Here is a 16325-nt window from a genome sequence, read left to right on the forward strand (position 1 = left end):
TTGTTTTAACCTGATTACTAATGTTAGAGGCAGAGCTAAGGACTTGGAATCGAGTCAAACTCAATTCGCCAGTTTATTGAGTTTAAACTTGACTGAATAGATCAAAAGACTTGGACTTTCACATCCGGTGGTGGCTTTTGATGTTGAGAACGATAGTGGCAGTTGCTCAGAGTGGCATTAGAGAAAGTGAGGCATAAAGTATGGCGTTATATTCCTGTCAAAAATCCAAGGAGCATGTTTCTAAATTACAACCACCATTTATTAGTTGAGATGGTGCATAGCTATTTGCTTTTTTGATTAATATAAGCACTGTAGTTATTTGTTAATAAGTTCCCAGTGGTTTTGGCTGGAATGTGAAATCGTATACAAACCCTAGATAAAGAATATAACAATCAGTTATTCCTTTAACAATTTTTTTTGTTTTTACAAATACATTGTGCTATAAAAAAACATGTCATGCGGCATAGTTTTTGTTAAAAGATATTTAGCAATATTTTGATCCCAGATAAAGTGCAACAATGTATGGGATGCCAGTGTTGCCAAAAATGTGTTGCATTTCTTTATTCTCTATAGAATAGAGAACACTCCACAATGTTTTTGCTGAAATCAAAATTCAAAGTATTTCCTTCACTTTCAACAGAAAAAAGTTTCCAAATACAAGATTTCACTCCCTCAAACTCTTTACTGTGATTTGCTTCACCAGGCTGCTGTTCTCCTGGATGAAAAACATTTTTTCTACCTTCCACTTAATTTTCATTCATGCTTGAATAGATCACATAGTTGTGTAAGCCATGATGTAACATTTCTGAATAAAATCAAACCATTTTTATCTGTCCAATGTTATATTCTCTGTTTCTAAGAAACTGAATTTTGACAAAATCATTGAAATGAACAGAAAATTACCCCTGAAATAAATAATTCTGTGGCTAATGGATTTAAATAATATATGCCTCACTCTTTGAGTTGATGAAGCAATTAACTTTCCCTGCTTTTTGAGAACATCATCTCCTTACACATTTGATCATTTGTAATTTTTTATTATCTGATTCTCTCTGTACCTCAGTGGTGCCCAAAGTCGGTCCTTGAGGGCCGGCAGCATCCTGCATGTTTTAGTTTTCTCCCTGGTGGCAGTAACAACCATTTCAGCATGTCAATGTTCTCCTTAGGCCTCTAATGAGCCATCATTTCATTCAGGTGCATTAAACCAAGGAGAGAACCAAAACATGCAGGATGCCGGCCCTCCAGGACCCACTTTGGGCACCACTGCTGTACCCTAAGCTGAAGTCCTCTCCTGTCACACATTGTACATGAAGAACCAAACGTGTTTTAATGATTAAGGCAGTGGGGGGTTCTGGTTTAAGCACCAGAATGATACCATCTATTATGTGACCTTAATCTGCAGATGTTTGAATGCAGTTTTCGGCTTTATTAATCCACTGTTTAGCGCAGCCAATCAGAGCCTCTAACCTCTCTGCAGCAGGTGTAGTCATAGAAAATGTCATCAATGAGAGCGTCTGTTGCACACCGGATCAGTAAACAGAAAGAAAATCAAATACAGCTGCAGAGAGAAGCTGCAGCTTTCTGTGTGTGCAGATTTATTTATTTAGGACATTATCCTCGGCTCAGAAATGATTCATCACAAACACACATCCACAGTGGGTTTGTAGCTGCAGGAGACAAATTAGGGATGCTGTTCATGCTGTGGGTGTTAGTGTGCACCTGTATTAGTCATGTTGCAGAGACATAAATTCCTTCGGACAGTCATGTTCCCGTTGCAGAGGGAAATAAAACCCTAAAAAAGGAACATCCTAACATTTCATAGACCTCTGGTTTTGGTTTGGAGGAGGAAAAGTTTCACTTACCTTGAGAAGGCGTATATGTGGAAGTTTTTGTTTATATCAGGTTTAAAGTTTGGTTTAAAATTAATTTGGGACAATATTTCAGGTCAGATCTAGTGAAAGTGAAGCCGATGTTTTGAATATAATTTATTAAAGTCTAAATTAAGATGTAGGTGTGATCAAGCAGTAGTTCTCTTGCTTAAATCTGTGATTTAAAAAATCTTTCTCAAAAATTTGATCCACATAAGACTCAGGGAAAGTTTTGGTAAACATTTTATTAGGTTAGATTTAGGAATGGATTTGTTTGAGGTAATTATGATCCTGGTTGTTAAGTCATGGTGGCTTTGAGGGTTTACATTCAGCATAAGTTTGCTTCAAATTGTCACTTAAGGTGTAATTGTATACAAAAATCACATTTCGGAACATTTTCAACATACTATATTAAACATTTATATTCATGCTCTTATTTTGAAGTGATTCCATTTCCTCTCTTCATATTCATATTAAAATAAAACTCAGATAGTAGAGAACAAAATATAAATATAAATACAACATCTAAGACCATTATAGAATACGTTAAATATAACCTAAAATTTTAATTGGTTGTTGACAGTTGCAATCTTTCAAGAGCAGATATAGTTTGAATTGAAGTTAGCATATTAGCGTTAGCTTCTGCTAAATACCGTGTTTTCTGCAGTGCTTTGTGGTACTAGTGTATGTGATTAGAGCTTTTAGGGCTAGTGCTTTTCAGTTAGCGGTTACCATGGTAATGACGTGTGTTCTGCCCCTCCCTCTTTTTCCCCAGTAATGCCGGGAATCACCATAGCAACCAATGACTCAGCAGAACATTCTTAAGAAATGTTCTGGCTTTCAGATGAGATCTAAACTAGGTTGTGATAAAGAAAGTTTAGATTGTTTGTTTTTGTTTTAAGTTTTATGTTCAGGTGAAATGAAACTGAAATTACAAAAGGATATGGTTTAAATTAGACTGGATGTGGATGTTGGTTTGATTCGATTTAAATTTGGCTTCATGTGAATGAGGCTCCTCGGAAAGGACAGACGTTTAAACGTGTGATGAGTCACAGATCAGCGGCGTGGGATGCTTACGAACCCCCGGGCGCTCTCCACGTTGACACATAATGCAGCTGCTGACATATGCAGGCTGTGATTCCAGTGTAGGTGTATCCATCTACTATATGTGTGCTAATGTTTGCACATGACTTCGTGTTAAGGCTTCAACAGCAGCTGGCAATCATCTCTGAAATTTGTCTGCAGCTGCATCACAAACACTCCCTCAGATTCCTGTCAGGAACGAAATTAAGATGCTAAATAATATGATGAAGGTGGAAAGAAGAGGATTATTTTTGTGTCATTCTGCTCTCATTAGTTGTTTGATGAAGACGAGGGGAAAATCAAGCTGGGATGAGTCACTGTAATTATCTTCCCAGACATTAAACAGGATTTTGTTGGACGTGGCGGAGTTTGGAGATGAGAACCGCGGGTGGATATTCGCCGAGACGTGAAGCGTCTGTCGTGTCACCACAGACCAGAAGGACACTGACACCGAGTCCTTTCCGTTTCCCTCGCCATGGACGAGAATAACACCTGAAACCATGGTAACCGTACACAAAAGGATGTCATCTAATGAGTCAAAATGTTCAGGGGGAAGATGGAGAAACTGGACACAAGAGATTTCTGGTTCTCTTCGACACAGAAAGCTCGTTTATAGATTTCAGCAGATTTTCTTCAGAATTTTTATGCTTTTAATCCTCACCAAAAATAACAAATCTTTACAAATGTTATACATTTTTACACCTTAAATGTCAGCTTTATTAGTTACTGTCTATGTTTTGTTTTCTTTATTGATTTTCTCCCAGTATCTATTATTATTTAAAACTGGGAAAGTCAGAAATTAGCAGCAAAAGTGATTCTGTTCCATTTTTATTCTTTGTGAAAAGTTAATTTTCTTTCCATTATAAATGTCAAAATGCATTTATAATGGAAAACCTTTGAAATCTTTGAAGGTTTTTAACACAATAGATTTATATAATAATTATAAATTGAATCAAATTGTAATAGTAGCGTGTTCAAAACTGCAGAAAAAAATAAATTATTCTATTTAGGTAAACAAACTCATAAAAGTCTCAAACAAAAGAAAATAATTTCTCCAAAAAACACCCTGATTAGGTTTCAATGCATTTTGGATAAAACATACAAAGCTTAAAAGCAGCACTATTAAGAAAAAATAAAAGAAAATACCAAGAGATTTAAAGGAGCTCAAATCTAAAAACCTAATATTTTAGGTTTTATTTCATCAGCCGTTCTTATTTTGGCTTTTTGGCGACTGCTCAGAAACAGAAGGAAAAGGATTTGGATATTCTCCTATTTAGTCAAATCTTATTAAACCACTCAGGGAATCTGGAGAAATGTCAAGAAGAAGGCCTGAGGCTAAACATCAAGAACATCCAGAAAAGTCATCCATCACCAGCTGATGGTCCAAATCAAGAGACAGAGTTACTTTTACAGACTTCACTGCACAGAAAAGAGGCGTCATGCTAACCCTGCTAATGGAAAATCCAGCAGACATTTCAAGTCAAGTCAGTTTATTTTTATAGCATATTTCAGCAACAAGGCAGTTCAAAGCGCTTTATAACATAGAAACATAATACAGTATGAAATAATCAACAGTTAGTCAAATGCTATCATCAGCAGATAAACATCAGATATGTTGATCAGCTTTCCACTTACTAATAATCAAAGGCAACTCCAAATAGGTGGGTTTTTAGTGTTGACTTAAAACAACTCCGTGTTTAGGCAGTTTTCAGGTGATAGAAGGCTGACTTTGTAACCGTCTTTATGTGACTCTAAAGGTCCAGTAGTTCATCTCTACACCCAGATTTTGGGCCTGATCTCTAGTTTCCAGCTGTAATAATAACTGAAGCTGTGCTGACTCTTGATCGTTCCTCTTTTGGTTGAACAATAATGACTTCAGTTTCTGTTCATCCAGAGAAAGTTTGGTGTTTGGACGGGTTCGGAGTTTGGACGGGTTCGGAGTTTGGACGGGTTCGGAGTTTGGACGGGTTCAGAGTTTGGACGGGTTCGGAGTTTGGACGGGTTCAGAGTTTGGACGGGTTCAGAGTTTGGACGGGTTCGGAGTTTGGACGGGTTCAGAGTTTGGACGGGTTCAGAGTTTGGACGGGTTCGGAGTTTGGACGGGTTCAGAGTTTGGACGGGTTCAGAGTCACCCTGTGACATTGTACAGTAGAGCTGAGTATCAAATGGTTACTAATTGTTTTATTTTTTATAACTTGAGCTAGCGGGAGCATGTAGCTCTTAAATAGAAGGGACCCCAGAATGAAACCTTGAGGTACGCCACATATAACTTCTGTTACCTATTGACACCAAGAATCCCTCTGAGCTCGTTAGTTTTGAACCAATTGATCACTAAACCAGAGAGTCCAGTTTATTTAATGCTGTCACAAGAACACACGTCCCAGTTTAAGGTGAACCCACCTGTGTTTTACTGACTGGGAGGATTTGTGTGCCATTAACTCCACTCTTATTCTGAAGGGCAGTAAAATCGCGTGGATTCCCTGTGAGACAGTCACATGTCTCTGTCTGTATTTCTATTCATATTGAGGTCATTCTCTGCTTTTTGTCTCGTAGCCTGCAGAGACCCATTCTTCCACTTCACTGGGTCTTTTCCTGCTCTCTCTCCCCCCATCCATCTCTGGAAAACTCTGCTGGGAGCAAAGATGGATGCTTGTCACAGTGAAGGCTGTCAGTTAATCACTGCTGTCGTTGCGAACAATATGGTGTTTTTATTTGTTTGTTTTGATCCAGTGGGGGTTTTGGTTTCCCCCTCCTGTCAAACCATCAGATCCAGTCCACTGCAGACACAATGGTGACTTTTTCTGCTTTAAGAAACTTATTTTAGCTAATTATGAGCTGAAGATCATAGTTTACATGATGGAGGATTTAAACAACCCCAGTATTTGGTTATATGAAATGAAAAAAAATTACTCTTATCTGTAAAAACTTAATTAATATGAAGACAAGCTCTTAACGCAAAGATTTGAACAAATCTGAACTAAAGATGCTCACACTGGTTTAAGTTTTATTTATTGGACAGATCCCAGTTACTGTATATCAAAAACATGTTTTCCAAGCTTATTCAAATTCCTTATGGTGTTCCACAGGGGTTTAGATTAGGACCACATCCGTTCTTTGGGAAGTATCATCTGCAATGATGGAGAACTTGTTACACTGATGATGTTGAATTTTATTTATCAACGAAACTTGAGTTAGCGGATCATTTTCTTCTTCTAAACTGAGAAAACTTATTTAAACCGACTTTATACACTCAGCGTTTCACAATCAAACCTTAAAGCTGCTTACTAAAGATTGGAATACCTCTCTGAGGAACCACCGAGCATCAACAGGATTTCTGCTCAGATTAATACACTGAGCAGGTTTTCATCTTTACTGACTTTTTTATATGTAAATGTTTATTAATTTATATGCTGAATATCTGGTTAGTCGCTCTGACAGCGAGTCTAATTATTAATTAATCTTTAGTTTGATTACACATGCAGGCCTCAGCTTTGCTTTATCTCTACAACACACTTCAATTTTACTTTAACTTAAAGAGTTAAAAAAAAAAGTATAACAAACTCTTTTGTTGTAAATATTTAACTATTTTCTGGATTTTGACCCTCAAAAACACAGGAAATCTAACGAGTTCACTAAAAATTAACATAACCTTAATTATCACTATAATTATTTCTTTTAACAAATAGTAATTGTTCCATTGACTGATTATTTCACTTATAACAAGACATTTGTTGTTACAAATGAAAGGTTCTGCCAGTGGAACAAGCACTTTTTCATCAATATTAAGGATTTTTTGACAAGTTCATATATTTTGCTTAAAAGTTACTTGTAAGTTAGTTTTCTTATCTCAAATGTTCAGCAGAAACATGACCAAAAGTACTTGGTTAGGTATTTTGTTTTTACAGTGTTTATTTAACATGACAGCTTTTTAATATATTTACTTGGATAAACGTAGTTTCATTCCTTTAATCTGTTTTAATTAAATTGCATCGCCTGTTTTCTTTATTCAGCATAAAGAAATTTGAACCTAAAATAGAAACAACGCCGTGATTCACTTCGTCTTCCATCCGTATTTTCGTTTCTTCCATACTTTGCCTTTAAGAGGCGTCGTTTTTGGCAGAATGGCCCTTTACTTCCCAGCTGAGTGGAGCTGGAGGCTGAATTCCTCAGAGGCGAGTCCGGACAGGATCCAGACTTCAAATGCCGCTGTGCAGCTCAGTGTGTGTGTGGTCTCTGCAGATTCATTAGCGTCGCATCTTCAAGCAGCATTGTGTCTTCTTGGATCTGCGTATTTTATCTCCCTGCATCATGTGTGGAAAACACACGCTGAGTTGTAACAGATACTGACATTTAATCTAATCTATACTGTGTTTTATCAAAACAGCCTCAGCTGGGTGGAAAAAGACAGAGCGAGAAAACTGCTGCAAGTATTTTGTGAAATAAATATTTTAGTCACTGTTTAGTTTTAAAAGCTTAAAGTGCTAATATGATGGTTATTATTACAAACAGCTGATATTCGCATGCAAGTTTTGTTTCTTTCCTAAAGCTTTATAATGACACATTAGTGAGAAATTTCATAAATTCTGAGACATAAATTACTGATATAATTCTGCTCATGCCTTCATAAGTGAATAAACACACAATTATGGTTATTAGCAGAGATGAGTGTGAACATGTCTGCATAATTAGTATTTTTTTTCCATTAAGCTGCATGAAAGTAGGTTTTTAAACGAATGAAAGTCACATCATCACCTTCCTAAATTAATAGCAAAGGTCAGTTTTTACTAAAAGTGATTTTTTGTTGCCTAAAACATCTTTTGGAGAGAAAGACGTGGTGATTTTCTTTTGCCAAAATGTCTTTTGGCAAAAATTACTGAAAGAAAAAATATTTTAGAATGTTGACGATACGTCTACACTGCTTTTCATAACATTAGCCAACAATAATAACTTTATTTTTTTAAATAAAATATAGATTTAATTTATGAAACACTTACCAGAACCAAGATTTAGAGTTAAACACATGTTATATATGATGTTACCAATCAAATAAAACAAAGGTCATACACTGGTTTACTTGGTGGAAAACATAAACTTGTTTCAGTTGCTGAAACAGGTAGGACATTGTTTGGGGGATTACAAGTTTTGCTCCAAAAAAACTCATAATTTTTGGCGCCCCCTCAAGCTCAGCACCCCTATGCCTCGCATATAACGCAGAGTCACGTTTTATGCTACTGTCTGAAGCAAAAAGTTAACTGAAACACAGTGAAAATGTACATGTAATTAGCGCCTAAGTTACAGATGTTAAAACAGATTGAATATTTAGCCAACCATCCATCCATCCAGGGGCAGACTGGCTGCTGGGACATTTCCCAGTGGGCCAATATGGCAACTTTTACAAATATTCATAATATTAAATTTCTCATCCATGAATGTCCTGAAAAGGCAATGTTTTTTATTAGTCTATTCCATGTCTTGAATGCATAATATCAAACTTTTCAATTTGTTTTAATGTAAAGTCCACTGCTAGTCCAGACAGACAACTGTTTGTCCAAACCCTGATTAAATTTAACTCAGTCTTGGTAAGGAAACCGTTGTTGCTAAGGTGTTAAAGAGATTTATGTACCCACAAGATTCTGGGGAGCAGTTACTGTTTCCATTTGATGCTTTAAATAGGACAGAAACCTACTGCAGTGTAGACACAACAACACTGGTTCATCCCTTGAGCTTAGGAGTCTTTTTATGCTGAATGATGATAAACAGCTCAGAACAGACCCTATCAGTTTGGGTTTTAGGTTACATTATTATTATATTATTTAGGTTACACTAGGCGTACAACTACATACTTTCTGAGTGCTGTAAAATACATAAAATACCACCTAGAAATAATTTTTCCTCCATTTCTGGCGCCCCCTGAAGCTCAGCACCCCTATGCCTCGCATATAACGCAGTCACGTTTTATGCTACTGTCTGGAGCAAAAAGTTAACTGAAACACGGTGATAAGTCAAAAGAAAACACCTGGAGAATTATTGGTCGTTACATTATCATAATAAAAGTAGAGCGAACTGATTTGGCGAATAATATTTACATTTTACACAGTGTGTAAGTTTGTTTTATAGAAGTTAAAGGGCAGATACGTGCTTCGTCTATCTTTGCATCGATCTCCATCCTCTCTCCGTATCCTGCCACGAATGAATGACGCGCGTGCACGGCGGTGTTGGGAAACCAGTTGACAGCCCGTTAATTTGGACCAGTCCGAGCTCCGTCTGTGGAGATAACGGAGCAGACCGCGGAGCTGGCGGCTTCACAAACCGTCCGCCCCGCTCTCCTTCACGGTCATCACGTCACCCTCTCTCTCGTGCTCCCCCGGAGACCACAGCGGCTCGAGGGGTAGAGTTACAAGAGAGGGAGGGGGTAGAGAGACCTAGAGGAGGAGTGGGAGGAGGAGAGAGAGGGAGGTGAAGCAGCTGAAGCTACGGCTAACTAGCCATGTTGCTGTCCCCGCCGCCGCTGCTGCTGGTGTGTGACTGCTAGCGGGCCGCCCTGGACTCCCTAACCGCCCTGAGGTGCATCATGCCCGGCTGGAAGAAGAACATTCCGGCCTGTCTCCAACCGGACCAGGAAGGAGGTAAGAGCGGACCCGGACTGGACCGTGCGGGTTCACAGCCACACGGACCGGTGAACGTGCGTCTCTCGGCGCGTGTGTGTTTGTGGTGCTGCGCGCGCGTGCGGTAATTATCAGTAGAATCTCTCGTGCAGCTTGGTATTGGCTGGGTGTGTTTTTTTTTTTTTTTAATTAGTGAAACTTGATACCGTGAATGTGTGCGCGTGCCTCTGAGATATCTCGTGCTAATCTCACGCACAGTGACGTCCCCGTGATTTTTTTTTTTCTTATTAATTTTTTACGCGGTGTGCTATAACGTGTTAGTGATCACCGGTGACCGGTTAACGAGCTGGCGGGTTAGCACGGCTGCTAACTAGCTAGCCCGTTCTGGACCACCGGTGGGTCAGCAGGAGAGACTGCCCTTGGTGTCCGTGAAACGACCACCTTCACTGGGCTGTGGGCGGCAGTCGGCAGCCTCTTCAGCGTCGGTTCGCCCGGAGGTGAAATCTGTTGGTTTGAATTAAATATTGACAGAGGAAGCCGTAATGTTTAACTCGCTTTAGTTTTGGAAAAGATCATCATCGGTTTTCCGTCTTAAACCGTGTCAGCATTCTTCCTGTGTGAGCTTATAAAAGCAAAAAGTTACTAATAGTAGGCATGTAAACAAAATGTTCCAAAGAGTTGTAAATGATCTGAAAGCTAAAACAGATGCAGAGAGAAGGAGATGAGAAGTGAGCGTCACTCCTCAGTGGTCATAATGTTATGCTTGATTGATGTATAGCTGCAATCAAGAGTTAGGTGCATAATTTGAATTTATGGTGGAAACTTGGTAGCCGACAACAAGCGTCTGTTGTAATTCTGGCTGAATTTTGGACCAGACTTCTTGCCAGAAGTGGTGGAGTTTCATTAAGTTGGTTGGTTTCTTCTTAACCTGAGCAGTAAGCATTGGCCACAAATGTTGGGAGACCCACAACTGTCCACATTTTAACCCACAACTGTCCACATTTTAACCCACAACTGTCCACATTTTAACCCACAACTGTCCACATTTTAACCCACAACTGTCCACATTTTAACCCACAACTGTCCACATTTTAACCCACAACTATCCACATTTTAACCCACAACTGTCCACATTTTAACCCACAACTGTCCACATTTTAACCCACAACTGTCCACATTTTAACCCACAACTGTCCACATTTTAACCCACAACTGTCCACATTTTAACCCACAACTATATACATTTTAACCCACAACTGTCCACATTTTAACCCACAACTGTCCACATTTTAACCTACAACTGTCCACATTTTAACCCACAACTGTCCACATTTTAACCCACAACTGTCCACATTTTAACCCACAACTGTCCACATTTTAACCTACAACTGTCCACATTTTAACCCACAACTGTCCACATTTTAACCCACAACTGTCCACATTTTAACCTACAACTGTCCACATTTTAACCCACAACTGTCCACATTTTAACCCACAACTATATACATTTTAACCCACAACTGTCCACATTTTAACCCACAACTGTCCACATTTTAACCCACAACTCTCCACATTTTAACCCACAACTGTCCACATTTTAACCCACAACTGTCCACATTTTAACCCACAACTATATACATTTTAACCCACAACTGTCCACATTTTAACCCACAACTGTCCACATTTTAACCCACAACTATCTACATTTTAACCCACAACTGTATACATTTTAACCCACAAATGTCCACATTTTAACCCACAAGTTTCCACATTTTAACCCACAACTGTCCACATTTTAACCCACAACTGTCCACATTTTAACCCACAACTGTCCACATTTTAACCCACAACTATCTACATTTTAACCCACAACTGTCCACATTTTAACCCACAACTATCTACATTTTAACCCACAACTATCCACATTTTAACCCACAACTATCCACATTTTAACCCACAAGTTTCCATATTTTAACCCACAAGTTTCCACATTTTAACCCACAAGTTTCCACATTTTAACCCACAAGTTTCCACATTTTAAACCACAAGTTTCCATATTTTAACCCACAAGTTTCCACATTTTAACCCACAAGTTTCCTAATTTTAACTCTCAAGTTTCCTAATTTTAAGTGACATTTCTAAATTTTAACTCTTTTTCCAAATTTTTACTCGTTTCTAAATTTTAATCGACAAGTTTCTAAATTTTATCCCACCTTTACAAATTTGTACCCATCTTTTTAAAATATAACCCACATTTCCAAATTCAACCCCCATTTTCTGAATTTTCACCTACACATTTCTAAATTTTAACCCACGTATCATATAAAACGTAACGTGAAAAATCTTTAATATGAAAGCTGTTGTTTTATTTCAGTTTTTGACTGAGTAATGTTTTCTTAAAAACATAAATTTTACTAAAATGTTTACTTTGACTGACTGCTGTCTTACTTTTAGAAAACATTTTTCTGCTATTGAAGTAAAGTCCAGCTGAGTACGCCCACTTTATGATTCATTAATGCTCGTTAAATATGTTCAGATGAAGCAGAAAACAAGTCGTCCATCATCCTGATGGACGTCGCGTTGTGGTCAAACCAAAAACACGGATGTAATTTATTCCACTTGTTCATTTCAACACCATAAAACTAAACAAAGATCATTAATAATGAACGTCTTGATTGTGCATTAAGTGGCAGGAAAAGCTGTTTATTTTCAGAGTGTCTGTTTGAGGAGAGAGTCTCGGTATGGATTATGACTTTCGTCAGAGTGAGAAATGTCAGGGAGGAAGCCAACCTTGAGTCATTCAGAACCAAACATGACAGATTCAATGTTTTCTTTTATCTGACCGCCAATAAAAGATTAATTTGCTTTGCTTCTTTTTATCGATCGGTTGATTAAAGCTGCAGAGTTTACGACAGAAGATTGGATTACAGTTGCAAGGCTGAGAGATGTTATCTACAGCCTGAAAGGAAACGGAGCGCTGGAAGTGTGAGAAGAATGTGCAGCCGTGGTGCAGTGAAGGACGTCGTTTTTACACACTGCAGATGCATTTTGGGGTTTAGTACCTGGAGTTTTCCTGCAGTAATGAGCCTGGAACCGCCAGAGATTAATCAATTTTATTCATTAACTGAATTTTTGGTTTGTGAAGAATTCATTTTTTTGGAAAAACTGGAATTTTTTCACACCAAACTCACCCATGGCGGCCATCTTGTTTCACAACCGTGTTTTATAGCTTTTATGTATTTGAATTCAGTTCTTTTACATAATATTAAGATGAGGCTACAATTTTTTTAATTATGTGAATGAAGTCGTAATATAAAAAAAGATACAGTCATACGATAAGTCAAAATAATGAGAGAATAAAATGTTAATATTGCGGGAATAAAGTCGTGATATTAGAAAAATTACAGTTTTTCTGGAGTAACAAGCCTGAAACCAGAAGGGAGAAATTTATTTTATAGATTAACTGAATTTTTGGTTTATAAAGATTAAAAAAATTTTCCCACCAAACTTTGTGAGCATTCCCAAGGCGGCCATCTTGTTTCACAGGCGTGTTTTACAGCTTGATTATCTGAATTCAACTCCACGACATAATGTTAGGGCCAGACTGATGTTTTTAAATTTAAAATTCGAGAATAGAGTTATAACACCTCAAAAATGTAGTCGTACAACAATATAGTGGAAATATTGTGAGAATAAAGTGTTATTATGACCAAAATAAAGTCGTATTCTTACAAAAATACAGTTGTACGAGAATAAAGTAAAATTAACCAATCACAATGAGCCAATCCTGATTCAGCAGAATTGGTTCTCCTTTAGGAAAACTTTGATTTTTAAATGGTAAAATAGGGAAATTCCCAAAATAAAAGCAAAAATCACATAAATCCCATTTAAGTTATTCATTTATTAAACAGAAAATGCCAATTTGTTCGTTTTTTACCAGATGAAGATGAGAATTCCTCTCCTATTCTATCAGATCCAGACTTTTCACATAAAAGTTTCAGCCTAATTAGCTCCAGAAATAGTTGGCAGATGATCCATCATGGGGTCGAGCGCCGGCCCGGCCCAGTTTGAGCTTCCAGACGGAGATACAGCTCAGATTTACTGTAGCGTTGTTAAACCTGTGTGTGGAGATCCTGCGGAGGTGATGATGCACTCTGGATGTGTTTACCTTCCAGCCACTTCACTCCCCAACAGCCAGAGACACAAAAACAAAGGCTGGAACCTCCATCCACGAGCATGAGAGTAAAAATAGAGAATGGGTAAATAATTGATCAGGAAACCAAAAGAGAGCCGGTGAAGCGCTGCGCTTCGGAGCCGGAGCATGTAGGAAATCAGAGTCATCCGTACAGCCTGATGTTAGCCTGGTGTTACGCTAATGTCACCCTGATGTCAGCCTTATGTTAGCCTGGTGTCAGCATTATGTTAGCCTGATGTTAGCATGATGTCAGCCTGATGTTAGCCTGGTGTTAGCCTGATGTTAGTGTTAGCCTGATGTCAGCATTATGTTAGCCTGATGTTAGCCTGATGTCAGCATTAATTTAGCCTGATGTTAGCATTATGTTAGCCTGATGTTAGCACTATGTTAGCCTGATGTCACCCTGATGTCAGCGTTATGTTAGCCTGATGTTAGTCTGATGTTGGCCTGACATCAGCGTAATGTTAGCCTCATGTTACTATGATGTCAGTCTGATTTTAGCCTGATGTTAGCATGATGTTAACCTTATGTTAGCCTGATGTCAGTGTGATATTAGCCTGGTGTTAGCTGTTATCAACTGAGTTTTTTGCAATTCAGCTGATGAGGAATTCAACTGAAGTTAAAATCCACTAGTCCATCCATCCATCCATCCATCCATCCATCCATCCATCCATCCATCCATCCATCCATCCATCCATCCATCCATCCATCCATCCATCCATCCATCCATCCATCCATCCATCCATCCATCCATCCATCCATCCATCCATCCATCCATCCATCCATCCATTTTACCATTGATTTAGCCATCCGTCCATCTGTTATTTTTTTCTTTACTTTATAGTTTTATGAGGAATTTAGCATATATTATATGTGTATATGTAGTTTTTATTATTAATTCATCAGGAAGCGAAAACAGCAGAGCAGCAGCATGTTTGAAATGAGCTTTATTTGTCCCGCCTCATGTCGTCCTGATGTCGGCCGTCCTCTCAGCGGGGTTTACTGCACAGCTGATGAGGAATTCAGGCTGAACACGAGTTAAACGAAAAGAGGGAATTCAAAGCAGAGACAAAATGGCAGCTGCAGATGTTGGAACAGGAGTTTTGTCATGTTAATTAGTCGAATTTATCCCCCGAGTTTGGGTCGGGAATTCAAATAAGACGATAAATATTCTGAGGATTAAGTCTGTTTGCTTCTGTTCGGTTCCCACTTCACATGATCTTCCTGCTGCTCACCATCACTTTGTAACAGTGATTCTGTTTTTGTTCCATTCAGTGTTTTTCTCAGGGTTTATTAGAAGGGAAGCTCTGTTTACTCTATGGGGTCGTTTTGTTAGCCTGATTTGTTAGAAGTTGGTGGATCAGAACGACTCAGAAAACGGAGCCTAAAGAGGATTTATGGACATAAATGTTTATTTTTCTAACAGTTAATAATCGTCTGTGTTTCTCATGTTCAACAGCTTGGTTGAGGTATGAGCTTTGACTAGACCATTTTAAGTCCTTGGTTCCTTTCTGGGGAAGCAACATTTGGACTGATATCAATATCTGATTCTCTGATCATCCATCCATCCGTTTCTTTCATTTTTATCTACGTTAGTGTTTGTGTATATAGTTTTTATTTATTTGTGAGTATCTGCTGTCAGGTCTGGTTCTGCCGTTCAGTCTGGACCGTCGGCACCAGCTGGGTAAACCCGGCTTGTGTTGGCGTTGCGGCTGAAAGCTCGGGGAGCGGCTGAGTAAATGAAGCGCGGGAGGATGTTCTGAGCGGAGCGGCGGAGCCACAGCGTGTGTCGGAGCATGACATCATCCTGCCGTTTTAAGCTTTTGGACTAAGAAGCAGAGAAAATGGTTTTAACACAAACATACGCTGAAACACACACCGAGGCACACACAGCGTCCTCTAAGAGGTGCTGATGTCAGAACTCTGCTCATCTTTGTGCTCAGGATTACTGAAGCAGACCTGACTCTGTGTGTGTGTGTGTGTGTGTGTTTACATCCATTTCCTTCAGCTTAGTGTATTATCTCCTCCGTTTCTCAGATTTTACCCTTACTTTCTCCCTCTCTGTTTCTCTGAAGAACAAACTGCTGACTCTCTGCGGGACTTTTACCCATTTTCATGCGTTTGTTTCAAGTGCAAATATCGTTTCCAAAGCGAGTTGCTGAGCGACACTCAGAAGTTTATATAAGGCTGGAGAAATACTTCAAAATAAAAGACAGAAGAGAGAAACCGACAACTGTCAGACATTTACAGGAACATCCAAAATACACGATTGTGAAAAAAATCAATATTTTTGTCCCTCGTTTCATTGATCAAACACTGATTGAAATATTCAAAGTCTTTGTCTCTTGTACAGAGAATGAAAACTCACAATTTGATGCCTCAGAAAAATACATCAGGTTAACAAAAAAGTGATATTTTGAGCAGAAATTCATGATTTCCTGCAGAAAAGCCTGATGGTAGAGGCGCTGCGGCAGGAATCCAACGTTGTTTGAGTTAAAAATGTTTAAATTGACAGGAAATTTTATATAACTAGATAATTATGTTATTATAAAACATTATTAACAATTACTAAAC

At 38.5% G+C, this 16325-nt stretch overlaps 1 protein-coding gene across 3 annotated transcripts in view; it reads left to right on the top strand.

Annotated features, from left to right (window-relative positions):
• Positions 1–9163: 9163 nt before the first annotated feature.
• grip1 (glutamate receptor interacting protein 1) overlaps positions 9164–16325 on the top strand; it is a 61005-nt gene continuing 53843 nt past the window's right edge. Inside the window, exon 1 of one of the 3 annotated variants that reach the window (XM_017302728.2) lies at positions 9164–9577. In XM_017302728.2, the coding sequence (XP_017158217.1) occupies positions 9523–9577 (55 nt within the window). In that variant the 5' untranslated portion in view covers positions 9164–9522. The remainder of the gene's footprint in view (positions 9578–16325) is intronic. The other 2 variants (XM_081603713.1, XM_081603714.1) reach the window with 2 other exon arrangements.

This window comes from Poecilia reticulata, chromosome 23 (genome assembly GCF_904066995.2).
Source record: "Poecilia reticulata chromosome 23, P_reticulata-male-v2, whole genome shotgun sequence".
Taxonomy (NCBI): domain Eukaryota; kingdom Metazoa; phylum Chordata; class Actinopteri; order Cyprinodontiformes; family Poeciliidae; genus Poecilia; species Poecilia reticulata.